General features: G+C 51.0%; 1 protein-coding gene across 3 annotated transcripts in view; it reads right to left on the minus strand.

Annotated features, from left to right (window-relative positions):
- Nucleotides 1-10,148: 10,148 nt before the first annotated feature.
- RFTN1 (raftlin, lipid raft linker 1) overlaps nucleotides 10,149-27,342 on the minus strand; it is a 187,348-nt gene continuing 170,154 nt past the window's right edge. For all 3 annotated transcript variants that reach the window (XM_037143962.2, XM_037143964.2, XM_037143963.2), the window contains exons 8-10: nucleotides 22,753-22,856; nucleotides 20,386-20,467; nucleotides 10,149-11,496 (exon numbers count right to left, since the gene is read on the minus strand). In XM_037143962.2, the coding sequence (XP_036999857.2) occupies nucleotides 11,104-11,496; nucleotides 20,386-20,467; nucleotides 22,753-22,856 (579 nt within the window). In that variant the 3' untranslated portion in view covers nucleotides 10,149-11,103. The remainder of the gene's footprint in view (nucleotides 11,497-20,385; nucleotides 20,468-22,752; nucleotides 22,857-27,342) is intronic.

Here is a 27,342-nt window from a genome sequence, read left to right on the forward strand (position 1 = left end):
TGCTAGAAATTGGAGATAGGACCGTGTAAGACAAAGGTTATCTTGAGGAGCACGTTAAATACTTTAGGGAACTCTTTTTTATGAGGCTAAAAAGCGATAAAAGCCATCTTTTACAAAGAAGTATATTGAATACTGAGAACGTTTCAACAAAGTTGAAAGTAAAAACGCCCTAGAGAAAATATGTCTTTTTGCAGCTCACGCTGGTGGAAAGGGAAGCTATGGAAGATGGACGTCTGGGTGAGTTGCCAGAGGACTGCTGTCCTGTGGGTTGACGGTGGGAGGGGCAGGGAGAAGGGGTGTCCCCACGCCTTGGAGACAGTGCTGGGGGGGCCTTGTTGTTATGGGAGGCACAGCTGCATGCATGTGTGCATAAATGTGAATGTGTGTGTGCGTGCGGTGATTGTCAACAGTGCCCAGTGCCTGAGGTCTGTTTTTTCCTTTTGGAATGGAAAACAGCAATTTCCCTTATTCCTGGTTATTGCAGATGATCACATGCTGATAATTTAACCCGAGAGCTGTTATTTAATTTTATTCTAAATGAAACTCAGATACACTGTTTTGATCTTCGAGAAATAGTGAGATGTCCTGTCTTTAACGTCACTCTCTGCTAACATGCACGTATGTAGCAAGCACAGTGGTGACATATAGAGGTACCTACGAACCCACCATCAGTTGGACACACGCACTGTAACACGGTTCGTGCTCAGGATCCCAGCCTTGCTTAGTGGTGGAGAGACATCTTGGTTGGTCTGCTCTGAGCTATTAAAAAACCCTGATGGTTCGAATTAGTCTCTTCCATCTCACCCCAAGTCCCATTTTGCTATGCTTGAGCCTAACTAAAATTTTGTCTGTTCCTTTCTCCTTCTTTTTAATTACTTGATAAATATGACTGTAAAAAACTTAACAATGGAACTGCCTCTTGTCCTGGCAATTCCACTGCTGGGATTCTACCCTAAGAATCTTGAAACAGCAATTCAAAAGACTCTATGCACCCCAATGTTCATAGCAGCACAGTTTACAATAGCTAAGTGCTGGAAGCATCCAAAGTGCCCATCAGTAAATGGATCAAAAAACTGGTACATTTACACAATGGAATACTATGCAGCAGAGAGAAAGAAGGAGGGAGACTTCTGGACAAGATGGAGGCATAGGTGGACACATTGTGCCTCCTCGCACAACCAAAATTAAGATAACAAAAATTTAGGAACAAACACAACCAGATTGCACAGAAAATTGAACTGTACGGAAGTCCGACAACCATTCATCCAGACAGGTAAGAAGTGTGGAGTCGGCGGAGAGGGGTCCTGGCAGGAAAAGGTGGCGGCTGGCAGACCCTGAAGCACAGGCGGCACAGGCTGACTGAGATCACACATTCATGCGCAGATAAACCAGGCAAAAACAGGCAGCAAGACAGACTGCTCAACACAGGGCCCCAGTGCCAGGAAATAAAGCCTGAAAGCACCAACTGGAAACACTTTTGAGGGTTGAGGTGCCAGGAGAGACTCCCAGCCTCACAGGGGAGTTTGTTGGAGAGACAGACCCACAGGGTCCTAGAATGTACACAAGCTCACCCACCCAGGAACCGGCACCAGAAGGGCCCAATTTGCTTGTGGGAAGCCGCAGAAAGGACTGAAATCTGAGAGTGGATCAAACGCCATTGTTCCCTCTCTGACCCTGCTCCCACATACAGCATCACAATCCAGCCACTGGATTGCCTCGCCCTGGTGAACACTTAGGGCTCTGCTGTTCAGTACCAGACTGTGACCAGGCGTGACCAGACCAAAACAATATGGCTCAAACAGAAGAAGAACTCAAAGCCCCAGTGCCAATACATCTAAGCAACCAAGAGATAGCCAGCCTATCAGATGCATAGTTCAAAGTACTGGTGATCAGGATGCTCACAGAATTGGTTGATTTTGGTTGCAAATTAGATGAAAAAATGAAGGCTACACTTAGTGAAATGAAGGAAAATGCACAGGGAACCAATAGTAATGGAAAGAAAACTGGGACTCAAATCAATGGAGTGGACCAGAAGGAAGAAAGAAACAACCAAACAGAAAAGAATGAAGAAACAAGAATTCAAAAAAATGAGGAGAGGCTTAGGAACCTCCGGGACATCTTTAAACGTTCCAATATCCGAATTATAGGGGTACCAGAAGGGGAAGAGGAAGAGCAGCAAGTGGAAAACTTATTTGAACAACTAATAAAGGAGAACTTCCCCAAGATGGCAAAGGAAATAGACTTCCAGGAAATCCAGGAAGCTCAGAGAGTCCCAAAGAAGTTGGACCCAAGAAGGAACACACAAAGGTACATTATAATTATATTAGCCAAGTTTAAAATGAAGGAGAGAATCCTAGAAGCAGCAAGAGATAAGGGGACAGTCACCTACAAAGGAGCTCCCATCAGACTGTCAGCTGATTTCTCAAAAGAGACCTTACAGGCAAGAAGGGGCTGGAAAGAGGTATTCCAAGTCATGAAATCCAAAGACCTACAACCAAGATTGCTCTATCCAGCAAAACTTTCATTTAGAAGGGAAGGGCAGATAAAGTGCTTCTCAGATAAGGTCAAGTTCAAGGAGTTCATCATCACCAAGCCCTTATTATATGAAATGTTTAAAGGGACATCTAAGAAAAAGAAGATAGAAAATATGAACAATATAACAGTAAAAAGACAGCAAACTCATAGTTATTAACAACCACGCCTAAAACAAAAGCAAACCAAGCAAACAACTAGAACAGGAACAGAACCACAGAAATGGAGATCACTAGAGGGTTAGCAACAGGGGAGTGGGAGGAGGAGAGAAGGGGAAAAGGTACAGAGAATAAGTAGCATAGACGGTAGGGAGAAAATAGACAGGGGGAGGGGAAGCATAAAATGGGAAATGTAGAAGCTAAAGAACCCACGTCACATGGACATGAACTAAAGCGGGAGGGAATCTGGGTGGGAGGGGGTGTGCAGAGTGGAAGGGAACAAGGGGGAAATGGGACAACTGTAATGGCATAATTAATAAAATATATTTTTAAAAAAAGAAAGAAGGAGCTCCTACCCTTCATGACAGTATGGACGGATCTGGAGAGCATTATGCTAAGTGAAATAAACCAGGCAGTGAAAGACAAATACCATACGATCTCACCTATAAGTGGAACCTAATCAACAAAACAAGCAAGCAAAACATAACCAGAGATATTGAAATAGAGAACATGACAGTAACCTGGTTAATGACAGTAACCAGAGGGGAGGCGGGGAGGGAGATTAACAGGGGAAAGAAGGGAAAGGGTCGTCAAGGAACATGTACAAAGGACTCCTGGACAAAGCGAAAGAAGGATTGAGGGTGGGGTGGGTGGAGTGGGGGATAGTGGTGGTGGGAAAATGGAGACAACTACTTGAACAAGAAAAATAAACCATATAAAAGTATGTACACTAGATGCAGAAGTCCTCTGTTCCTCCACCCTGATCTCTCACCTAGGATGAACCTCTGTATAAAGAGCTTGCTAGGTAGTTTTTTAGACATTTAACAATTTGTTAATCTTGTATACATACACAGGTATGTGTGCTTGTTGGTTGTACTCCTTTAGCATTGCAAATAATGTACCATAATGTACTTAACCATATCTCTGTGATGAACACTCACGACAGATTGTAATAGCCCCAGTTTGGGGCTATTACAGATAGTATCACAGTGAACACACTTGTTCATGTAATATCTGTGTTGTATTCCTGTTGAGTTTCCAGATGTGTCACTTCTGGATCAAAAATTGATTAGTATTGTCCTGGGTGGGTAACTCAGTTGGTTAGAACATCATCCCAATACACCAAGGTTGTGGGTTTGATCCCTGGTCAGGGCACATGCAAGAATCAACCAGTGAATGTGCAAATGAGTGGAACAACGAAAATCTCTTTCTCTCCACCCCCCTTCCTGTCCCCCCTGTCTCTAAATTCAATGCATAAAGAAATGTAAAAATTGGCTAGTATTGCCAAATCACCCTATAAAATGCCGGGTCAATTTGTGTTCTAATACAATGTGAAAGTACTCATTTCCCTACCTTCTGGCAAAACTAGAGATTCTAAGTCCTTCAACTGTTTTTCCTAGTCTGTTGGGTGAAAAGATGATCTAAAAAAAAAAAGTTAATTGCCTGATTTCACCCTAGCATTTTTTTTTAACCTAAAGTGGTTTAGCCATTTCTCTTTATTCTTTTGAGAATGGCGTGCTTGTTCATTTTTATAGCCACTTCAGTGTCTGACTAATTTGTAGGTAACCCCTTATAAAGTGAAATGAATGCTAAGCCCTTGTTATACATACTGCAAATATTTTGTTCCCTTTCTGTTACTTGTCACTGAATTCTGTTTGTTTTAACTAATACTAGTTTAAACTTATATGTAATCAAGCACATTAGTCTTTTCCCTTGGCTTTTATGGATGTATTTTCTTTTGATCGTTTTACAGGTCTCTTATCCAGTGGGGATTTACTTTTGTGCTGATGGGGATGAGGATCTGGCGTTTTTCACGCGGCTCTTCAGGTGCCCAGCACCATTGGTCAGACGTTCTGCACTTTCCCCGGGGATTTAAGTGCCTCCTTTACCACATACTAAATCCCCACCTACAGGTGGACTTTTCCCCCCAGATCTCTGTTCTGTGGGTCTCATTTATTGTGGCTCTCATATCACATTGTTTTAATGATGCTAGCTTTTTTGTATATTCTGTATCCCACACACACACACTTTTTATTCATTTCTAGATTATTTAAACACAAACAGATGTTATGCATAGTCACACAACTTCATTCTCACAGGGAAAGTTAGAAAGGAAGAGTGATAGGGAACAGTTCCTCTGGGGTTACCTGCATTCAGTGGTGGTCTAGATTTTGCTTGGAATACTATTATCAATTGAATGTTACAGCATTACTTGGCATTTGACATGTACTTTGTTTTATGTCTCACTAAATGATTCCCCAACAATTCAGGGAAGTAGGCGGGGTGAACGATGTTGTCCTGTTGTAGCAGTACGAGAGAGCAGCCAATGGGGTTAGATGGCTTGCCCAGGCTCACCTGGCTGGGGAGGGACAAAGCCAGACCTCCGGGACTGGTCTCCTTCCTGTCCTCATGGAGGACTTTCTGCAGACTCCACTGTGGGCTTGTTCCCAAACCCTCCCCACCACTGGGGTAGTTGCCAGCATCACCATTAAAAAAAATGTTTTGGGGGCAGAACTCAGGTTCTGTTCTTCAGACCCAAGACAGACAGGTTTCCTCTGTCCAGCCGCACGCCTGCCCCAGGGCACCGCCCCACCTGTGCTTCTGCCCAGCAACTGCTGCCAAAAGTTAGACTCAGTTCTTAGAGTCTTTGGGAAGGAATCATGACTTATGTTCTACTGATTTTGTAGAATAATGTTGAATTATTCAAGTCCTGAAAAATAACCCACAATACTGGTTTTAGAAAATCTCCAAGCAACAATAATATCACTGTGGTATTTGTTGCTCTGAGGAAACACCTTTGGTAAGGACAGTACTCTCCTCTTTCTGGCGTGGCTGGTAGATTCAGTATCTCCCTTACTCCAATCGATTGCAAAATTCGGTCAATTTTTGCTCCTAAATTATCATCAAATCTGTCCTCCTCTTCCTCTGCATGGAGGTGCAACCCACCAGCACTCTCACGTGGACTAAAGCACCGGGCTGCTCACTTGCACCCCTGCACTCCCCGTGGGCACCCCCTCCCCACACACACCAGCTTGCTCGCTCAGCAACAGAGATCTTTTACAAAAGTACAGATCTTATGTCATTTCCCTTTAAAAATAATCAATGGCCTCCCATTACTCTACCAGGAGGACAGGACTCCTTACCTTGTTCCCAGGCCCTCCTACATCTGGCCCTGTCTCATCTCTGAGTCTTCCCTGCCACTGTGTCCCACCCATCACACACCCACTGCAAAGCTGCCTTAATGGATTTCTTCCACTGACTTGAACCCGGTAAGTGTCTTTCTTCAGATCCTTCCCGTTTAATTCTGGCCCTCCCCATCACCAACACTTAACGACGTAGCTCTTCCTGTATGCTAGCCTTTCTTTAAGCATCTTGCATGAACTAACTTGTTTAATTCTCGCAACTCTTATCCCCATTTTATAGGCAAGTCAATTGAGGCAAAGAGGAGGTAAGTACCTTGCCCAGAGCCACACACCTTGTAAAGTGGGGGAGCCTGGGTTCCAGCTGGGGAGACTGGCTCTACGGCCTGCGCTCCGGGCTGCTCGGCACCCTGCCTCCCCGTGGGCTGCCCACCTGGCGCTCAGCTCTCAGCCTGGCTCTGACGTCCTCCAGCAAGCCCTCTGTAATCGGGTTACAGCCCCCCTTCTGCCTCCGTGGCCTCCTGTGCTTCTCCACAGCCCTCATCACAGTGTAACTACTGGGGCAACTGCTCCATGGCTGTTGTAAGCTCCATGGGAGCCAGGATTGTGTCTGTCTCATTCATTGCTGCCTTCCCACCACCTGGCACAGTGGTGGAGGCATTAAAAATTATGTGTCTGTTGCCTTTTTCTGCCATGTGAGGACACAATGAGGGAATGGCCATCTATGAAATCAGGAAGCAGGCGCTTACCAGGTACCAAATCTCTCAGTGTCTTGATCTTGGACTTCTCAGCCTCCAGAAGTGTGAGGTGTTAACATTTGTTGTTTGAAACAAACAATAAAAACCCTATATATCTGTATAGTGAATGATCCAATCGCCTTTGCCCACATAAAGCCACAGGTCTCCCACGTGGCCTGGCTTCCTCTGCTGGGAGGAAATGCCACCCCACACTGTCTTGCAGGGGCTGGGGAAGCAAATACCTGCTAGGTTCAGAGAACCAGTTGTCTGTAACCAGAGTCAGTTTTTTCAGTCTGGCCACAGAAATGATCATTATCAACAGGAACCTGTGGTGAACATTGCATTGCTTCCTTCTCTGGCGACAGCCACCTCAGAAAGCCCAGCCAAAGGCTTGTTAGGTCTTGTACTTAGAGCTAAATTTCACGTGCTTCCCTTTTCCAAACTCTGGGAGCCAGATACAGGAAACCCAGACTCCTGGGAAGCTGCATCGGTCGTTTGGCAGGTCACAGCGCGGGCAGAGCGCTAATGAGCGGGGCACACCCTGCCCGCTCAGGCAGCGGCTCTGGCACTAGTGAGAGGGCTGCTGGAACCGGGGCCGCTGAAACAAGGTGGGGGCAGTGCCGAGCTGCCTCCAGGCTGCCTGTGTGCACCCCAGTTCTCCTTTCTGTGTCCCCTTCTCTCACCGACCCTCTCAGGGCTTCATCTGCAGTCCCAGCCGCTGCTGTTGGCCCACACAGGGCCGTGAGCTTCGGCAGGGCTGCCGGGCTGAGCCCGGCTTTCCCAGGGCCAGTGTGCCCAGCACTGGGTATGGGTCCAACCGAAACGTGTTTCATAACTGATGGGTTTTGGGGTCAACATATTCCTACTAGTGAGCATTGCTACATCTGAGAGCTATTCTTGAAAGATGTTTTGTGGTTTAGTAAAGGCCATAATTAATACGTTTAGAGTTCTGATAAAATGTGCTTCATAAGAAATGAATCAGAATGTCTCTTAATGTTTTTTTTTCCTTGAAGCTTGTCCCATCACGCATACTTCCAGTGAAATACAGTCAGTTGGGAGATTTAAAAATGTTCAAGCAAGGATTGTTACTTATAAACCACTAACAAAGATTTTATGAACATTACAGTACGCCTGTTCATCAGCATGGGGAATTCTGTGTTTCAGTAATAGGTAATCCTCAGAATCCCAGAGGTTTATCACTGTGAAGGTTTATTTATCCCTCACACTGTGGTCCATCTTGAACTATGCCAAGGGCGTTGGAGATGAACAGAGGGCTGGGGCTGCCTGGGGTATTTTTAAAGGTCAGGCTCAGAACTGGCTTCCATCACATCTGTTTGTGTCCCATGGGGCAGAACCCTGTCACATGGCCCCAAATTGCAAGAGGGTCTGGGCAGTACAGGAGCCCATGGATGCTGGGTGAGCACTGTGGGTCTCCGCCACGTTTATTACCTGTCGGCATCGTGATTAACTGCTATCCACAGACCAAGCACTGGACCACACCTTATTAATCCTCGCAAAAATCCAATGAGATGGGTATCATCGGCTTCATTTCATACATAGGCAGTTGATGCTTGGAGGTGTGAAGAAATGAACCCGAAGTTACATGTGTATGTTGTGCAGGGTGAGCGTTCTGACCAGCTCTGTGTGGTCCCGAAGTCTGGCCCAACAGAGAACAGCCCTTCACTGACGCAGGCCTCTGCAGGCTCTCCATACTCACCACTTCGACCCTGTGGCTACATGCGCCGGAAAGCGGTGTAACGACGTTTACGCAGATTCCATAAGCATCCCACCCCGAGTGCCCTGGAGTGATGCCAGCCTCCACCCACTACCCACTCTGGATCCTCTGAAGGTGACCAGTGGGTCTTGAAACCATTTCCTAGTGAAAGACTCCAAATTCAGCCACAGTTTCATAGGAACATTTTCTGGATTTTTTTCTCTCCAGAAACCTCCTCCCACAGACAAATGGATGGGCCTCAGAACTACCAAAACCCTCCACAGCCGTCTCTGTGGCCTCCATGGACTGGCCTTGGTCTCTGAAATGCCGTCGGGCTGCCCAGTGGTGGGTGGTAGCAAGGCCTATCACAGTCACTTAGGTCACCACTGCAGTCACCTGATCACCCCTCCAGAACTCCCTGTTCCTTTAAGACCCTCTGTGACGCCTGCATCCCCAAAAACTAACCTCCAAGTGCGCAAGCCGGCTCTTGCAAACACTGCAAGTCTTTGCAACCTTCACTGGTCACTGGGGCTTCGTCCATGCCAATGATGACCCACACACCTGTCACCAGTCACAGGAAATTAAAATTTCCTTCAGGAATTTGCCGTGCACTTGCAATGCACATGCAAGGTGTTAGGACTGGATGGTAGGGGCTTGGTTATTTACCTTTCATTAAAGCATTGCATTTCATAAGGAACAAGCTGTGATTCGATTCGAAGCAGGCCTGTGGCCAGGGGATCTCACCTTTGGCTGCACCTTAGAACCCCTGGGTCAGGGAGGGGTTACGAGTCCCGATGCCCAGCCCAGAGCAGCACCTCTGTCTCTGCGGTGGGGCCCAGGTACTGGGTTTTAAGTCTCCAGTGAACCTAACATGCAGCCAATTTGAGAACCGCCTGCCATAGGTGGACGTTTTGCCAGCTATCAGCAGGGGTGTGGAGAAGTGTGGGGGAAAAAACAAGATCTTCGGGAATTATTTGTTAGTTTGGCTCTAGGCCTCAATTTCCTGAGGAATTCAAATGAGCTGAAGTCACCTTTAATTTTTTTTCCCATGACACATTCAGCCAACATAAATGTCATTTAATTATTGAAAAACGTACCCGGCGCTGAGTGGTGTAAGCCCAGCCCTGTGGGACTCAGCCTGGGATCACAGGCTTTTCAAAGTTGTGAAAGATGTCGTTTCTGCCCCAGACGGCTGCTAAGTAGCATTTTTTTTTTTTTAAGAAAGCTGTGATCCTCTAAGATACGGGCTAAGAGATAACATTTTTATTAAATCAAGATGCCGAACAGAATAGATATTCCTGCGTATAATTACGGAAAAATGTCATTCTGAAAGTTATTTTTGAACAGAGCACCTTCAACCTTTCTGGGTCAGCAGTGGGGGTGGGGTGGGGTGGGGATGTCGGCCCCACCATCAAGAAGGAAGGGACTGCACGACGTTTCTGTCCACGGGTCTTCCACTCTGCCCTGTAGAAACTGGCTACAAATGTGTTCCGTCTTAGCAAACTTGCAAACAGGGAAAAGACTTGCCTCGTTAAATAATTTACTTAAAAGCCTGGTGTGGGGCTATTACTTGTTTTCAAAAGGTACTGGTTGCCGTCGCCCCGGGCAATGGGAGGTGGCTGTGCCCCGGCTTACCTGCTGGCACCTGCATCCCAGTCTGCCTTCTTTCTACACCGGACAAGACAGCAGTGTGCTCAGCTGGCTCTCATCTTGCACACAAGTGCTTCATTTTATTATCTCTCAGGTCATCACGTGCCAGGCGTTAGTAACTCAGGAAATGTGCACAAGGGATGTGGGACTGAGTCCCTGGGACATGGGGCTGGGACTTTTTTGTTGCGACACAATAAATACCCAGTACTCACAAAGCTCTAACTCATAGATGATTTATTGCTTTAAGTAACTAAACAAGAAAGAGACAGGCTGTTGTTTTGGTCAAGACACCAGTTGTATCTACTTAAAGCCTTAACGATACTTTCTGGACGATATAAACACGTGGTAGCATACATGGGCATCAACTTGGCCAATAATACACTGATTAAAATAGCACACGACAAGGGCACCCAACCAATTGGGGTGCCCCGAAATGACAGAAAGAACGTGAGTTCACATGATGTGCTGAATACAAAACCTTAAAAAAATTTGGCATTAATGCTAACACAGAATCCTTTCTTGGACATTCTGCAAGGGCAGGTGCACAAACAGAATTACCGTTCATTTCCAGATTACCAGCATCTATAGGAACACTTTGAGAAAAGCCAGGAGGTGGGGCGCCTCCCTGCCTCTAATGTCATTTTCTTTGCCAAAGCAGCAGGGTCTGGGGGTTTGGGTGAAGAGCAGCTGACAGGGCTCCAAGGGTTGTTACATTCACCGAGGGGCTGCAGAGAACAGTGAGGATGGACACCGCCCCGGCAGAGTGTGGGAATGAAAACACACAGCCTGGGTCTGTAGCCTGGGAGTTCCCATGGACTTGACCCAGATGCTCCCCGGAGGCCCTATGGGGTGGACGCAGGCACTGAATGGTCCAGACCCTCCCACTGAGGAGTGGTGGAGCCAGGGCTGGGCCTTCAGCCCTGAGGTTTAGAAGAAATAACCTGACCTCTTGCATTCTAACACTGGGGCGTTACAACACATTTCAAATGGATGTGCAGAAACCAACACTGTCGGGGAGCTGGCCCTTGGCGGGCCCACGTGAGCTCACAAGGAGAGGTCAAGCCAAGCCAGAGGGTAATGCAGGACACCAGGGCAAAGCAGCCCTGGCCTGGCTGCTGGCACAGTGCCTCGGGTTGGCCAGCTTATCTGGCTTCGGTGCCAACTGCTGAGACTCAGTTGTCTTCTGCTGTCTCTGCAGCCACTTCCTCAGCACCTCCCTCCCTGTCATCCTCGGCAGGACCCGAGTGCCCCTCGCAGCCCCCGGCTGGGGCCCCACAGTGGCTGGCAGGACCGTTCTGCATGGCCCCGCCCTCCACAGAGAGCCGGCCATCAGGACACAGCTGTTCTCCCATGACCTCTTGGGCGGGAACCTTCACCTCCTCCACGGCTTCCTCATTCTGCTGCCGGCTCAGCACACAGTTGCCCACATCTCCAGCCTTGGAAAACTGGTCTTCTAAATTCTTGTCGTTTTCTTCTGCTTGTCGCTTATCTCTGGCACTGAGTTTCCCTTTGGATTTCCTCATCTGCCTGCTGTGCATGTCTTCCCTGGCGAATCGCCACTGAAACTGAACATCAGAGAGGATGGGGATAAATAAATGCAGTCTCCGGGCCCAGAGCTTCACCCAAATGTCTCACCCACGTCACTGCTCTGGAGCAAGACACACGATTCCCAGCACCTCTGGGGCAGAGCAAACTTCAACCGTAGCCCAAACGCATCGCACCCACCAAGAGAGCCAGCTTGATGCCATCCGCGGTGTGGTCCATGGTGTGTGTGTATTTTAGAGGTGGATGGATTTCAGGGTGTTATGGGGGCCGAAGGGTACTTCTTTCAACTGGCCCCAACTAAAGGCCTGGAAAAGAAGGTCCTGGAAGCCTATATCACCTGGACAACCAGCATGGGAAGAGGACGTGGGGACTGCCCCTCCCAAGGGCTCCCAGCAGACTGTGGGTTACCAGGCCCGGGGCCGGGATTCCCTCACCTGGCTGAGAAGAGCACTGACTGTGGGGTGCCCAGGTCCCCCTGTACTGGCAGGCTTTCTGTTCCAGCTGTAGGGACTGCTGTCTGCTGACAGCCCCCCACCACATCCTGGAGAAATCCATAGCCAAGGGCTGGTCCAGGTGGGGCACGGCGGCCCATCCCTCCTTGTCACAACTGGGGACAACTCTGAAAGGACACCCCAGCTCCAGAGCTACCCAGAGGGTTGGCTGAGGCCACCACTGAGACAGCGCCACCGCTGAGACAGCACCTCAGCTCAACTCCCCAGCCGCTCCTGTGCCCTGCTGTGCCCACTGGAGTGTCCTAAGAGAACCTTCCCACCCCCGAAAACCTCCACCATCCCAATCTATGTCAGACCCTGCTTCCCAGGGAGCCTGACCTGCCACCACTGTTTCCCCCTGCAGCAGGGACGCTACAGAGGCTCCGAGAAGAGCTAGGTCGTGCAGTTCATAGCTGAGCTGCGCAAGATCAGACGTGTCGGGGCCATGGGGTGAGACCGCCACATGCATGAAGAGCCTCAACTCCACCACTCACGGGGCTCACTTCTCGACCTCAGCATCCTCATCTGTACAGTGCGGATGGTAACGCTAACTAGAACCAAGGTTAGAGACTTGTTTTCTGTGAAAGCACAGTCAGTTAAGTGTTTCTATAAAACTCAGATAATATTTTATATTGGCTTTGCGGGCCTCGTGGTCTCTGTGGCAACCACTGAACTCTACCACTGCGGCAGAAAGGCAGGCCCAGGCAATATGCAAACAAATGAGCGTGACTGTGCTCCAGCAACACTTCATCTCCAGAAACAGGTGGCGGGCTGCACTTGGCCCATGGGCTGCGGTTTGTCGAGCCCTGCCTTACAGGGTATTCATGTGGTTTCAATGATGTGATAATTCGTGTCATGGGTTTAGCACTGTGCCTGGCACATAATATACCAGATATGTTGCCGTCACCATTATTGACATCAGATGTAAGTTCCATTAGCCCGGGGAAGCCATCTGGCCAACTCCATCCCTGGGGCACAGCACAGAGCAGGCGCTCAGAACCCGGTCGATACGTCTTGGGGAGAACGACTGAGCCCCGCCCGCCGGCCACACTGTGTTTCAGGGTGAACCAGTCCTATTTCCGAGTCAAAACATAGCTTAGGGTGTAACGAGGAGGGATGGGGGCATCTGCACGTTATTTCTGGTTGATCTCCAAGAAGAGAAATTAATTTAAGGAAGAAAAAGAGTGGAAAATGTTCGAAGTCCTGCTGAGTCTGTTGACTACATGAACCGTCTCCGAGGAAGACAGTTTAGCAGCCTGTGTGCTTGGAATACAACTGGGCAAATGAGCTTGAGAAGACGTGAAAACATGGAAGGGTGTTAGAAAATAGACCTTGGCAGATTCGGAGAAATGGGTGTTTGTCTTTATAAATGAGGAATGCGTTCAGTGGGTTAACGGCTCAAAGAACAGCAGTCCTTCCCTTCCACTCCGTAAACATCCGGTGTCTCCCCCTCCCCCCGCCGTCTTCCGAGCAAAAGCCCCTCTGACCCATGGCAGCCTAGTGGGGATCAGTATCCCCAGGATAGCCTCCACCTCAGAGCGAGGGGGTGGGGGGCAGTCCACTCTGGGTGGAGACCCTCGGAGTCCAATGCCAGACAGCTGTGTGGTGTACGCTCGGGAAGATGGCAGCCGTGGGACCTTCAGGATGTGCTGGGCACAGTTGTGAAGGCACAGAGAACAGGAGAGAAGCCCAGAGGACTGAGGGGAGGGTAGATGGGGGCCAGAGTCAGGACCCCCACTGCAGGGAGTGGTTTCACCCAGAAGGGAGAGAATCGCGAGACTTGGCCGACCTGCAGGTGCAGCTCACTGACTCAGGGTACGTACACCCAGGAGTTTAGTTCAAATTCCCATCACGGTCATTTCTTTCTACTTGAGTCACACCACGACGGTCTTGCCAAATATGGACTCAAATCTCAGACATTCTGTGACTGAAACAAAAGCAAAAGGAGCCCTGGGTTCTGACGGCTTCCCACTGGGCAGGGGAGGGGAGCCCAGGAATGCAACCGCGCCATCGGTGGAAAATGACGGATTTCTTATGGCTGTAGCACGTTGTAAATAACCGAGTGCCTTGCTGGGAAAAACCAAAAATGTGCTATGTAAATTTTAAAAAATCTGCCACCTTTGCAGAATTTTCCGTGGCAGAAATCTATTTCCTGATATAAAACATTTGCCTAAACACTCCCCGGGTTCTGAGATTGAACGTATCATATAGGGTTCTTGGACTGAGCACCTTTGGACAAGGCTGGTAAATCTGAATATCCCATCAAAGATAAAGAGGAGCAAAATGCACGTTGAAGGTATAATTTCACATTTATCTTGTCCTCCTCCACCCCATCCTGCCCCCAAGTCCCCAAAGGAGTTCACCTACGGCATTGGAAGGGTTTTGCCCAGACGCTCCTTTTTGGGGATTCTCTCTCTCTCTCATACTGTAGCAGACAGACTTCCCTTTGGGGATGGTTTGTGCTGCTTCCACCCAAGCCACAGGTTTCCAACAATGGAACTCCTCTACAGGCAAAGGGGCGCCTCAGAACCCCAACCCCGTGGTGCCCACTTCAGCCTCGTAGCCACGAGTGCAGGACACCGACCTGGGGCTTCAGAGGCCCTGCCGCCGCCTCCGACGCCAACCCTCTGTGGCTCTCGGGTGATGCCAACCCTCTGTGGCTCTCAGGCACAAGCAATCATGGTTTGTAACTGTGGCCTGGTCGTGTGTAGCAACTGCCACTGCGTTACAACTCCAGCCCAAATAGAAGAAGAGCCTTAAAGAGAAACTCATGTCCCCAAACATAGCTTCTGCAGTTTTGCTTGTCTTTAGGAAAACACCAGTAAAGCTTTGCTTCTTTGCAATACTCTGAGAGGCAGTTGGCTATCAGGGACGTTGGAGGAAGTTTTCTTTTTGCTAAAATAAGTGGTGAGATTGCTTTGGCTGGAAGGCCCGAAATGCTAAAGCATCAAAGCACTATAGTACAGCAGCTGAGCCTCAGGTTCAAATCCCGGGTCTGGCACTTGATAGCTTTCTGTCCCTGCGCAAGTATGAATCTCTCCAAGCCTCAAGTGCCTCTTCTCTAAAACTGTTGCCTCTGCAGTGCACACCCCAGGGTCCTGTCCAACGTGAGTGTGTGAGAACAGCACTGTCTGCAGTTAGGGGGTATACGACCAGGCAGCTTCTGCCTGTGCCAGATTCTCTCCTCTGCACGAGTTATTCACTAACACAAGCCCAGACACTGTCTCGGGGGCTGCTCTTGCTCCATAAACAACAGAAGGCCTGTGGTTCCTCTGGACACCCGGCCATATCCAGTTCCAGAAGAAGACTGCACTTTGTTGACCTCCTGATACAACACAACAGAAGGACACAGCCTGTGGAAAGGGCCACTTTCTCCAAGAACCTGCGTGGCCTGCTGGGCAGAGGACGATTCGGGAATGTCAGAGCCGAGCTGGATGGGCACTACTGCAGCCAATGTTTAATGTCTTTCAGAATAAAAACAGGAAAATCTGCCAGGCCAAATGTCTTCTAGGATTGCACTGTTTTCTGTGTCCTCAGATGGGTTGGCGGTGCCACCGAGGACCCCCACGCTGGCTGGGCCCCCGATCCCACTGCAGCTGTCCCCAGGCTGCAGCTAGGCACCCAGGAGGCTCTGACTCAAGTCTGTCCTTTCCCTCCTTCTCTCCTTTGCAGGGACATTTCATGAAGCAGGCAAGTAGCAGTGGCTAAAACTCAGGGTCTATGTAATCTAAAAGCTAAGTGTACCAAGTTGCAAAGGCCGACTGCCTATAGAATAGCTGCGTGGGAGCAGCGAACACAACCAAGGTGCCTACTATGTGTCTCACACAGTGACAAGGCTTCCCATTTCTCTGAATCCCCAAAGCCACACTCTGAGTAGGCATTGTGAGAGCCCTTTTACAGTGGAGCATGTAGGTTCGAAGAGTAACTTGCTTAAAGGCACACAGCTAGGACCGAGCCCTGGCTCCAAACACATTTGGCTCTTGCCATACAGAGAGGAGAGGAGAGGAAGCAAAGGGAGAGGCAACCCAGCTTTGGGCGGCTTGGCCCAAGGCATAAGTACCTTGGCTCTCCGCCTTGGCCACGTTCGGTACATCTTCTAGGCCAGGCGCTTGATTCATTAGGCCCAGTGGTCAGCTAATGGAAGTCCAGATTTAACTGCCATTAAGGATTCTTTGGTTCGGTTTATTAAAAACAACTACGTACACTGAAGGCTCCCCGACAGGCCCATTTTAAAAAATCAATAATGATAAAATTTGGATGGAGGTCCACAGGTGAGCCTGGAAAGGGCGTCAGGATCACCAGGCGGGCTGGCTCCCTCAACCAAATCACTCACCCCATCGGACTCAGAGGGCCTCGGGGCGGGGGCGGGGGAGACCGCATTTCTGAGGAGCTGCAGCCGAGGCTGACGCTGCAGGTTCAGGGACCATAGTTTAAGAGCCTCCGAGCTAAGGAAGTCGCCTGGGGGCCTTCAGCTGTGTGAGAAATGGCTCGGAAACAAGCACACCCTTACACCTCAGGCCTCTCCCAGCCCCCAGGCCCCCCACCCCGCCACCAGCCTCGGCATCGTCCACAGACGGGCTTCCTCTGTCTCCCTCCCTTCCACCTCCACACCTGCCCCCTTCACCACCCAGGCTTCTCTTCCTGCTTTAAGCTGGGGACAGTCACAGTCTCTAAGGAAGAACAAACAATTGCCCCAGATCCCAGAGCTCAAGAAGATGACATCTCAGAAAGCAAGAAGAGGACAGGCAGGGATGTGGCAGTCTCTGGGACATGTACACTTAAAGGCAGGCGGCCCTGCCTGGAGGACGGGCCGGGTATCTTGAGCAGCACCAGAGGGAGTCTCTGAACACAGCCAGCAGCCAGCAGCCTGCTGGTCATGCCACCGACGCCAGCCTCCCCGAGCAGGGTGTCTGGGCACTTGGGCGTGCTGCCGGGGCCTACACCAAGAAAGATTCCAAATAGCTGTCTCGGAAACAACTGCAGGAACAGAAAACAGCCCTTCACTTCCCAGCAGCGCATGACCCGAGTTCGGTGTCAGCGGGGGGCTGATGGATTTAATTCACACATTTTAAAAACTGTCCGTTATCTGGCCCCACTTCAGCTAGGTTAGCTGGAAGGAAGACTTCTCCGGTGTCAGAGAAACCACCTATCACCTTGGAAGGAGTTTCAGGTTTGCCCTGAAAGCCACACTCACACACCAAGAGGATTCTTTCAAATGTTGGCAAGTCTTCATCAGAGAACTCGGTCCATGTTCCTGAAAAGACAACTAAATACACTTCATCCTCAGTGTGTCAATCTTGGGATTTCTTTTCTTAAACTTTAACGGTGTGCATCATATGTATGTCCCAGGCTCAGATTTTTGATTCCTTATTCACTGATTCAACAAATTTTTGTTGAGTACCACTCGAAAGCTGGGTACTGGGCACACAGCAGTCAGAAAAAAGGCCTGTGTCCTCATGGCCTGAACCTCCCAGGACAGGACAAGCGAATGAGCACAGATAACTAGAGGAGAGTTCTGAGAGACAGCAGTGTGGCTCTTCCCGGGGTGTCACGCGGTCCCGAGAAAATACAATGGAAGACAGTGTCCTGGGCAGAGGGAACGGCCAAAGCAAAGGCCCTGAGGCAGGAGAGGCACGGAAGGGAGGCCAACAGAGCTGGAAAGCAACAATGTGGGGACTGACCGATCACACGACGACCTGGGGACCACATTACAGATTTCCACCTTTACCTGTTTTGTTAAAATTGATTTTAGAGAGAGAGAGGAAGGGAAAGAGAGAGACAAACATCGATTTGTTGTTCCACCCACTATGCATTCATTGGTTGATTCCTGTGTGTGCCCTGACGGGGGAGCCAACCTGCAACACTGCAGTATTAGGATGATGCTCCAACCAACTGAGCTGCCCAACCAAGGCTCCATCTTTATCTCAATACAAAACTTTAGGACCGTTTTAAGCAGGGGGTGACACGATTCAGTTGGGTTTTCCAAAAGACCATTTTGGCTCCAAGCAGAGAACACACTGGCAGGGAGACCTGTCATCAGGAGACAGAAGTAGATGACAAAAGGGAGGGTGAAGAGGAGCAGAGAACTCCGGACATTCTAGGGCCTTGAGCAGACATGTCTCAAGGACTGACTGACCAGGGGGAAGGAGATGGGGAGAGTCAAGGGCGGCCCCTAGGGGGGCAGATGCCTCTGGGCTGGTGGTGGTCCATTTCTCTATGTAGGGGGAGGTGGGCCCAGTGCAGGAAAGGGGCCAAGTCACAAGTTGCCCTGAGATGGCTGAGCAGGGACTGGGCAGATGCGCTGGGCCTCGGGGAGAAGCAAGAGCTGTGGACTCAAGAGTCGTGACCCAGAGGTGGTGAGATTTTCTCACCCTGGGAATGAGAGACTTTCTAGGGAAGCGGTAAGAGAGTGAGGGGAGAAACAGGGCCAGGTGCGAGGAACCTGGTTCCCAGGAGCCTGGTGGAAATGCAGGAGAGTGTGAGTGGAGGCAAGAGGAAAAGGTGCCTCAAGAGGAAGAGGCGGCGGAGAGGGTCAGGGCTGCAGGCAGCTCAGGCACCCTCAGGACTGGGTGAGGTTCCTGCCGCCATCACGGGGGTACGTGGACCTCGTGGGAGCAGAACGCCCACCTGAGCCCACTGAGGAGCAGATGACAGGGATGAGGAAATAGAGACAAGGCGTCTGCTGCAAGGTCCCCTCTCTGGGACTCTGCCAGTGCCTGATCTCTCTAGATCACATGGGGAACAAGTGCTCAGTACCAGCCAATCCGCAGAATGAGCAGGGATACATAAGCACTTTCAAGGAGAAAGCAGCCAGCCCATATTCATTCCTATAGTTGATTAGGCCTAGAAGTTTCCGCTGACCAGAAAATAAATGACTCCCATCCTCTTTGGATTTTCCCAGGGGGAAGTCCTTGTACCTTCTGGAACCAGCTTTAAAGCTCTACCTCAAAAACCTCCCCGTCCACTCCGGTTTCCCACGGCCATCCTGTTCCGGGACGTGTGGCCTGAAGCAACGTCAAGCCGAGTGTCTTTGCTATGGAATCCGTCAGCACCACAACCTGGACGGCAGCCCAGAGAAGGCAGCATCCCCTCACCCCCGCCCCCTTAAAGGCAAAAGACGGTTTATTTTGGTGTCTGATGTAGACCTCGCCTGCACTGTTGTTGAGTGTCACTCTGTGAATGCGCACAGTCCCCTGGCGCCTACGGCTAAGTCACAACTGACAGCAGCCCCGGCTGATCCATCTTCCAGCCAGTGGCTTGCTGCTCCTGGTGGTTAATGGCAGATTTGGCGGCTGCCTTCTGGTTCTCTGCTGCTGTCACCTGTCACATTAGTGCATCAGAGCTTGGAGAGAGACTGTCCCCTGCACTCCGCCCCAGCTGGCTTCACGGCGCCATTTCCTTGGCGTTCACCCCACAAACGAGTTCCCCCTGGTTTTGTTGGCTGGTGAGGGGCTGTTCCAATCTGTTCATTCACATGGTTCTCCTGTCCAGGCTCGGTGTCCACAGAGCACGAGGAGCTGGGGCTGGGGAGCATGGGGCGGTGCCAAGGGTGAGGAGAGAGCAGGCCCAGCAGGCTCATGGGAGAGCATGGTCTTGGCCATCAAAGGTAGCGTGAGCTGGCTCCAGGTGACACCCTTGACTCGCCTGAGCCACTGGTCCATGGGGACAGCACCCACCGGCAACTACGCATGAGGTATGAAGCACTGGAATCACCAGACACAAGGGAAGGACCTGGGTTGGACACCACCAAACAGGGGGAGTACTCTGAGAATGTCCACCGCCTCTCAGTGCAACTGAAGTTTCCCGGATGGTTCCTGAAACAACCGGTGAGGGGAAAAGGACCCCGGCAACCTGCAGGGCACCCTGACCTGAGGACTTGCTGCCGCAGGCAGAGGCTGGCCTTGTCTAGACCAGCTGCTGTCTCTCAGAGGCTTTCGGGTCAGGGCCTGTCCAAAACGCGCTCTAGCAGCGTCTGTGTGCCACGCTCACCACACTTCTGATGTCCTGAGGGACGCGACAGGCAGGCCGGAGCTCCAGTAATGAGATGCGGATACAGATTCCGGGCCTGAGCTCCAGCCCTCGCCCCACGTGCCTCCTGCCAGAATGCCGCTGACTTCATGCCCCTATTTCTAGCCCAGCGGGAATGTCTGGCAGCCTGGCGTGTCCAGAAGAACCTCTCTCCACTGCTCTTCTAGCCTGGCCAGCAGCAGGACACTGGCAGATGAGGCCCTCCAGTGCCCTCATCTGTCCCATTCTGGCAGCTTCAGGCCAGATGCAGTTTGCCAAGGGGCTCAGGTGTCCTTGGGCTCAGAGCTGCTGGCAGTTGGGGCAGGCCGCCCCCCCGACTGCTACAGACAATTGCACTTGAAGGTGAAGCCCTGCTAAAGAAATGCAAGGAAGGCCATCAAGGTGACTTACCCTCGATTCCTTCTTCTTGATTTTCTGAGGTAGACACGGTCTCTGAAGAAAGACAATCTGCTTGGTGGATACACTCCCCTCCCTGTAAGACACGCGGAGCTGAGAGTGAGTTATGTCAGATGGGGAGGAGCCCCTCACAGATCCGGCAGCCCCTAACTTCACCGAGGCTGACCACGCACAGGAACAGGGAGAGGTCAGAATCAAGAAGCCCCCCGCTGCTTTCCCACCCCAGGCCACTCACCCTTGCTCCTGGGGGGCTAGCACCTCAGGAGTCCAACAGAAGCATGGTGGGTATCCCTGCAAAGTCAGCTTCACAGCTAGAAACTCCCTCCCCTTGGTGTGAAATAACAGCTAGCATCTTGGCCAAATGATGACACACCGGCTTCTTTAGTGAATCTCAAAGGGGTGGCAGGCAGGCCTCCCCCAATCTGTCTTTGAGAATGAGGCCCTGGAGAGGTCCGGCGGGGATGGGAAGGGAGGTGAGGACCTGGGGGAACAGCTCCGACCAGCAGCCCCACGGGCACAGCAGGGGGAGGGCTGGCCTCCCAGCAACAGCCTGATTCACCCCCACTGAACAGCAGGGCCACGTCGCCTCTTGCGGGCACACAGATGAAGGTGGCCAGCGAGGCAGGGAGTGGCACTGACCAAGCCAGCGAGGGGCTGCTCAGGGCCACTACTCATCTTTATGGCCCAGTGTATGTGTTTTTCTTTCAAGAAGGCAGGCCCCCATGGAGCCACCTTTAGCGAGGATAAGATACTGTAAAGCGGGGGTCACTGTATTCCCCCCACCCCTACCCACTGATCATGTTCTTAAATCTCTTTTTGTGACAGTCATCTCTGCTGAGGCAAGGGGTCTCCACACGGGTGTCAGAGGGTAAGGAGGGAGAGGACAGTATTTCCCATGTTATTCCGGGGCTGGGCTGGCTAGGTCCACACACAACTTCCCATTCAGGCCTCCCCACGGCGTTCGTTCCCAGGACTGCGACAGACACCTCTACACACGGGCAGTGAAAGCTTGTTTAAGGGGCAGGCTCGAGAGCACACAGCCACGAATCGAGCTTGCATGTGCCTGGTTGGGGGCGCTCTCCCACTCTACCACGAAGGGACCTTTAAGGCACAGGGAAAGTGGGGGATTAGGGACAATTATTTGGCAGATGTTATTCCCTGAGACAGACAGACAGACAGACAGACAGACAGAGATCTCCCTGCACCCTGGGCTTTGCTCAGAACTGGCTGGGGCTTCGTGTTCAGAGACATTCTCATCGTGATTCTTGTCCTCTGGGTTCAGGATCAGTAGTTCTTCCATCTCAGGCTTGCAGAGGGGCCCAGGAAAGGCACTGTCACCGTGATCCTCCACCCTCAGCCTGGGCTCCGGGGCGCCACCACCCTGCCACCTCCCCAGGCCATCAGCCTTGCCCCGGGCTGTTCATCACCCTGCAGAGACAGGGATGCGGCTGGACTTGGGGCGGGCAGAGCACTGAGGGCCATGGGAGGGGCACCCCTTTGGGCGGGCAGAGGGGCAGCCTGGCACAGAAGAAGGAGCCCTTCATTTTCCCACTGAAGTTCTAGTCCCAGGTTTTGCCCCTTAGTGGTAGTGTGGCCTCGGGTGTGTGACTGAGCCTCTCTGAACCTCAGTTTCCTCATCTTTGAAATGGGAAGCATATCTATGCTTACAGGATAGTTAGGAGGACTACTATAGAAAGCAAACCTGGAGGGAAGGCCTTTTGGCATTGGGCCGACGGGGACAAGCCCGTGTGCGCAAGGGCCGGTGGGCAGAGCTGAGGGTGGACAAACCACCATGAACTTGAAATGGTCAGGAGCGCCACCAGCCAGGGCCACAGCTCCGGGTCTTTACCTCTTCTTTGTGAGGCTGCTGGCTTGCCATCATCTCGGACAAGCCCTTCTACCTCCCTGGCCACACTTTCCTCCACCGTAAAATGAGTTTAATTTTTAAATTTGCACCTCATAGGATTTTCAAGAACTAAGTGAGATTGTGTATCGAAAGTGCCTACCTAGCCCGGCACAGGACACACAGTAGGCGCTGAATTTCTTTTGCAAGTTAAGCCCTTCTGACAGCCTCGGGCCTTCTCAGTCCAGAGGGCTCACGCATCTTTGACATGCTGGGCTGCAGCAACCCACTGGCCAAGGCTCCCCAGGGGGGAAGAGGGTGCAGGTGTGAGAGCTCTGGGCGAGGGGGGTTGGGAGCCTGAATCCTGACTCTGCCATGCCCCAGCTGGAGAGTTCAGGGAGCTACAGCAGCCTCACGGGCTTGTCCCAGGATTAAACAAGCTACACACACAAGGCGCTCACTGGGAACAGTGCCTAGCACCAGGTAAGTCTTCAGTAATCATAAGACGGTTACTGTACCTGTTAGTCTTGACGACGGGAGTTGGGAGCACGCAGGTGAGCTGCCAGCCGTAGGCCGCTAGCGAGTTCAGCAGGGGCACGTAGTCCGTCTGCACCTCAACACCCTAAAGGAGAAAGGCCACTGTCAGGGATGCTGCCACGTCAGGCTGGCACCCAAGTGACTGAGAGGGGGTCGTCCAACCTGCCAGTTTGACAAAGCAGAAAAGGGTAGGGCCTCCCTCAGCTTGGAGGCCCTGGCTCTGACGTGCTTGAAGCATTCAGAGCCAAACTGCCCACCTGGGACCTCTCCTGGCCCCGTCCCCATCTACCTGGCAAGGAATCAGAGCCAAAGGACCAGTCCATCAATTTTGCTTATTCTTGGTTCACGGACACAGCACTGTCGCCTCGAAGACAGATTCAGGGCACACACAGCACACTGCTCTGCACAGTGTGAGAGTGTGTCGTGGGGAGCAAAGTCACAGTTGACAAATGACTGAGTCATTTGCATCCAGCCACAGTGGCCAGGCATGCATGTGCGTGTGTGCATGTGTGTATGTGTGCACACACACATATACACAGAGCTTCCCCTGTGTCATGCAGCCTGCTGTAAAGACATAAATGAATGCTTGCCCGTGTTTTATTTCAAATCAGCATAGGAGGCAGGAGACTGGCCCAACACTTGCCTTTGAATTAAAGACTGAGTCCTGCTCCCTCAGGGAGGAGCCCCGGTGTGAGGCCACGCCACGGGCTCCACGGCACGCCTGCTCCCTGCACCAGGCCTGATTTCTTCTTCCTGGCTCCTCGCTAACACTGGCAGTGCAGCCCTCCCACCACCCCCCCAATCCTGTGTTTACACTGGCCACCCCATCTCTGGCAGGTTGGCTTCTGAACATCTCAAACGTGTGTCCAGATTCCTTGCAACTGAGGCCAGCCACAGGTGAAGTTCATTCAGCTGGAGTTTAAAACCCTGGTGGGTGCACAGCAAGTGAGGGTCAGGTCCTGGTGCTGGAGGTCACGGTCCAGCAGCAGCAGCGGCACATACACGCCAGAAACCAAAATACGAAATGGCCTGTCAGCAGGGCCACGAGGCTTCCAAGGTCAGCAGGAGAGGAAGGAGCAAACCGTGCCCATGGTAGGCTTCCCAGGCTCAGGGCTGGGCCCTGGGCACCCCACGGGAGAACCCAGGAGACACAAATTAAAGGCCAGCTGGGCTTAGATCGCCAAGGAGAGTGGGCTTAACTGGGCAGTGGCGCCTTGCAGAGGGGCCACCTGTGGTGAGGGGCTGGCCTGCTGAGGGCCTTTGGAGAATAGGCAGCTCATCTGGCTGCCCTGGGCCAGAGGAGTGGAAGAGAGATGAGGGAACAACCAGCCCTTTATTTATTTACTTACTTACAGAGGGACAGGGAAATAGAGGGAAAGAGACACTGATGTGAGGGAGAAACATTGGTCAGTTGCCTCTTGCACATGCCCCAGTTGGGGACCAGCCTTCAAGCTGGGCATGTGCCCTGACTGGGACTCGGACCAGCAACCTTCTACTTTTCGAGATGATGCCCAACCCACCGAGCCACACTAGTCAGGGCTCAAATGGGTTTTATAGGTCCTCTTACTGAGCACCCATGCCAGCATGGCTACCAAGTCACTGGGACAGCCAGCGATTAAATTTATCCTTCGGAGCCTCGGCTTCTTCAACTGCATCAAGTAGGCCTTGGCCTGTACCAGTGGTGCTCGAGGTGCTCCCTGAGCCAGCAGCGTCAGCCACAGCTGGGAACCTGTCACCGATGCAGAGTCTTGGGACTCTACCCAGACCAACCAGATCCAGTCCTCTGGGGGTGGGACCTGGGAATCTGTTTAAAGAGTCCTCCCACGACTTCTGAGGCAGCTAAGTCTGAGGAGCTCTGCCTTGATAGCCAATGAGGTCGCTGCTGATCAGACAGAGTCTGAGATGCTTTGGCCAGCATCCATCAGCTGTCACTCAGATCTTACCATTCCATCATTCCCCATGTGAGGAGAAAGAGAAGAGGGGCTTCTAAAGGCTCAGTTCTGTTAAAAGGGAATGGAAGGGAGGGAGAGGGGTGGGAGAAAAGGGAGAAGAGAAGGAAGGAGAGAAGAGGAAGGGAAGGTAAAGGAGGGGCAAAGTTACGGGATTTAAGGGGGGAAAGAAGAAGAGAGTGACACAGGTATAACCAATTTACTTCAGAGAGGGACAGGAGGGACCTTATTCTAGTCCTGTCCCTCGAAGGCCAGGTGGCAGCAAATGACCCAGCAACCCCTCCTTCTGCCTGGCCCCTGGATCCATGGACCTCCCTTCCCGACCTGCACAGGCCAGTAAATCCCTCGTGCTGGGCACCTGCTGTGACTGCTTTGTCCCGAGAACCCCGCCCCCACCCTGGCATTTCTGATGGGGGGGGATGTTAAATCCACACTCTCGAGCTTTTCGAGGTTATGATTACTTGAGCCTATCAAGAATAACCTTCCCACTTTATCAAGCACTGTGACAAACCCGCCACAATCAGACAGTAGCCATGGCAACCAGGACACGCTTTGGCGTCTCACAAAGCCCTGAATGGCAGAATATAGTCCTTTTATTGGTGACTGCCCCAGCCGGGTTTTCTCCGCCAGCACCCAGAGCGACAAGACAGTGGCCACCCTCTGCCACTGTCTGACCTGCTGCTCAGACGGGCCTCGTCAGAGGCGGCTTCTTTTTTGCTCTATTTTATTGCATTTTGTCACTATCTTAAAAAGAAAGACAGCAGGATTTCTCCCAATTTCCCCTCTCTGGGTAGGGGATATCAGCCAGAGGGTACAGAATCATAAAGACTGAAAGGAAAAGGGAAAACACAAAAAAACCACTTTGCTTGTGAGAGCTGAGGGTTCAGTCGCAAGTGTAGTACCTGGCTGTCACATGGAGGGTTGAAAAGTAACATACACATGGCGGGGGGTGAGGTGTTTCACTCCACCAGACCCTCCCGTTCCTCCCACTATTGGGGCTGGTCTTGATGTAATTAACGTTCCATGTGGTTTTCCGCAGCGTCTATCAAAGCCGGCAGGCACACGATCAACACAGTGAGGTGGCGTTTCTAAATCAGGACCCGAGCCCCACACAGTCGGCAGAGGACGCTTTCAAGTCCATTAGCTGAGGAAGATGATAGGAAACCCATATGGAGGGAAGGCTCCCTTTGATCTGCTTTTCTGTGACACTCCAGCGAGGACAGAGGGGCACAAACAGCACTCCAAAGCCAGCCTGCTTATCGAATGAAAAGACACGGCTTTCCGGGAGCAGGAGCAAAAATTTTAATTAACTCTCCACTCTCCTGTGTGGATATATAATCTCCCACCACACCTGGAGTGTTAAAAAAAAAAGGGGAGGGGGGAGCGTGTCCTGTGGTTCTCCAACTTGTATAAAAGGAATTCATTTGTGTTTATGGCTCTTTTTATTTTGTTCCTTTGTTCCCTATCATTTCTTTGGTGTTTGCAAACAGACAACAAAAAAAGACATCCAGTACAAGCTTCCCTGACCGTCCAAAAACTGTGACGATGGAGTGTGGTTTATGAGGAAATGAATTTGTCTTTTGATTATTTTTTGAAAGATGCTCCATGCAGGGAAATAATGAGGAGTTAACCCCACTGGTCCAGGGAGAAAGTCTGCATCCTGAATGTCGGTCTGCTCTTCCCTCTTCTCCCACTTCAACTTGTGGGAGCAATCTGGGAGAGAAGCAGCCTTTCCAAGAGAAGACTCGGCTCCTTATTTGTGACTGTAAATGAGGAGAGGAATTAACTTTCTTGTATCTGAAGTGTGGAGGACCAGCTCTGGGATGGTCTCTCTAGCATGAAACGGGGACTAGGGACTGCTTGTCTCTGTTCCTCGGAGCCACCAGGCTGGGCCCTCGGCTCTCACCGAGAGGACACCTGAGGGAAGAGCACTGTAAAAAACACCTGTACGTCTTTTGTAAATTGCTACCGAAACGCTAATGCTCGACACTATTGGCAGGGTACATTTATACGACGGTTTCTTATCAATTTTAGATACCTTTGATTTCCTGCCGTGGGAAACAAAGGCTTATCACTCCCATACACATTTCTTACTTCCACTTTCTTAGTGCCCCAAAGGGTTATAAGGTACTTTAAATTAAATCAAAAGTAGGTATTTATCGTATTAGGACTTTGCAAATATTGCTCAATTTGAGCTGGTTAAGTAATGCACTATGACCATAACTTCCTTTTTATATAACCTTTACTTTTTCTTGGAATCGTGACCTTACTTTTTCTTTTTTCATTTATGTGGTTGTACAAGAACCTATCACTAATTTATTCCACATGTTACAACACCTCTATTTTTGTGCCTATCTATAACTCTCACATGCCTAAATACATTGGTTCTATTTTTCCCCACATTGAAAACATTTCTGGAGCTTTCTGGAGCCTTGCTCCAAGCTGGTCTAGATGCTTTCTATGACTGAGTTCTCCCTCCACTACTGTCTGTGGCTGGTGGTTTCTTTCTTGGTTCCCTCCTCTTTTTGCTGGAGCCCATCCTGCAGAGGCTCCTTAGGAATGGTGCCCTGGAAGTCATTTGAAGTCTTGCATTCCTAAAACAGTCTTTGTCTCCACCCTTAA

This window comes from Artibeus jamaicensis, unplaced genomic scaffold (assembly GCF_021234435.1).
Source record: "Artibeus jamaicensis isolate MK-2021 breed Jamaican fruit bat unplaced genomic scaffold, CSHL_Jam_final contig_519, whole genome shotgun sequence".
Classification (NCBI taxonomy): domain Eukaryota; kingdom Metazoa; phylum Chordata; class Mammalia; order Chiroptera; family Phyllostomidae; genus Artibeus; species Artibeus jamaicensis.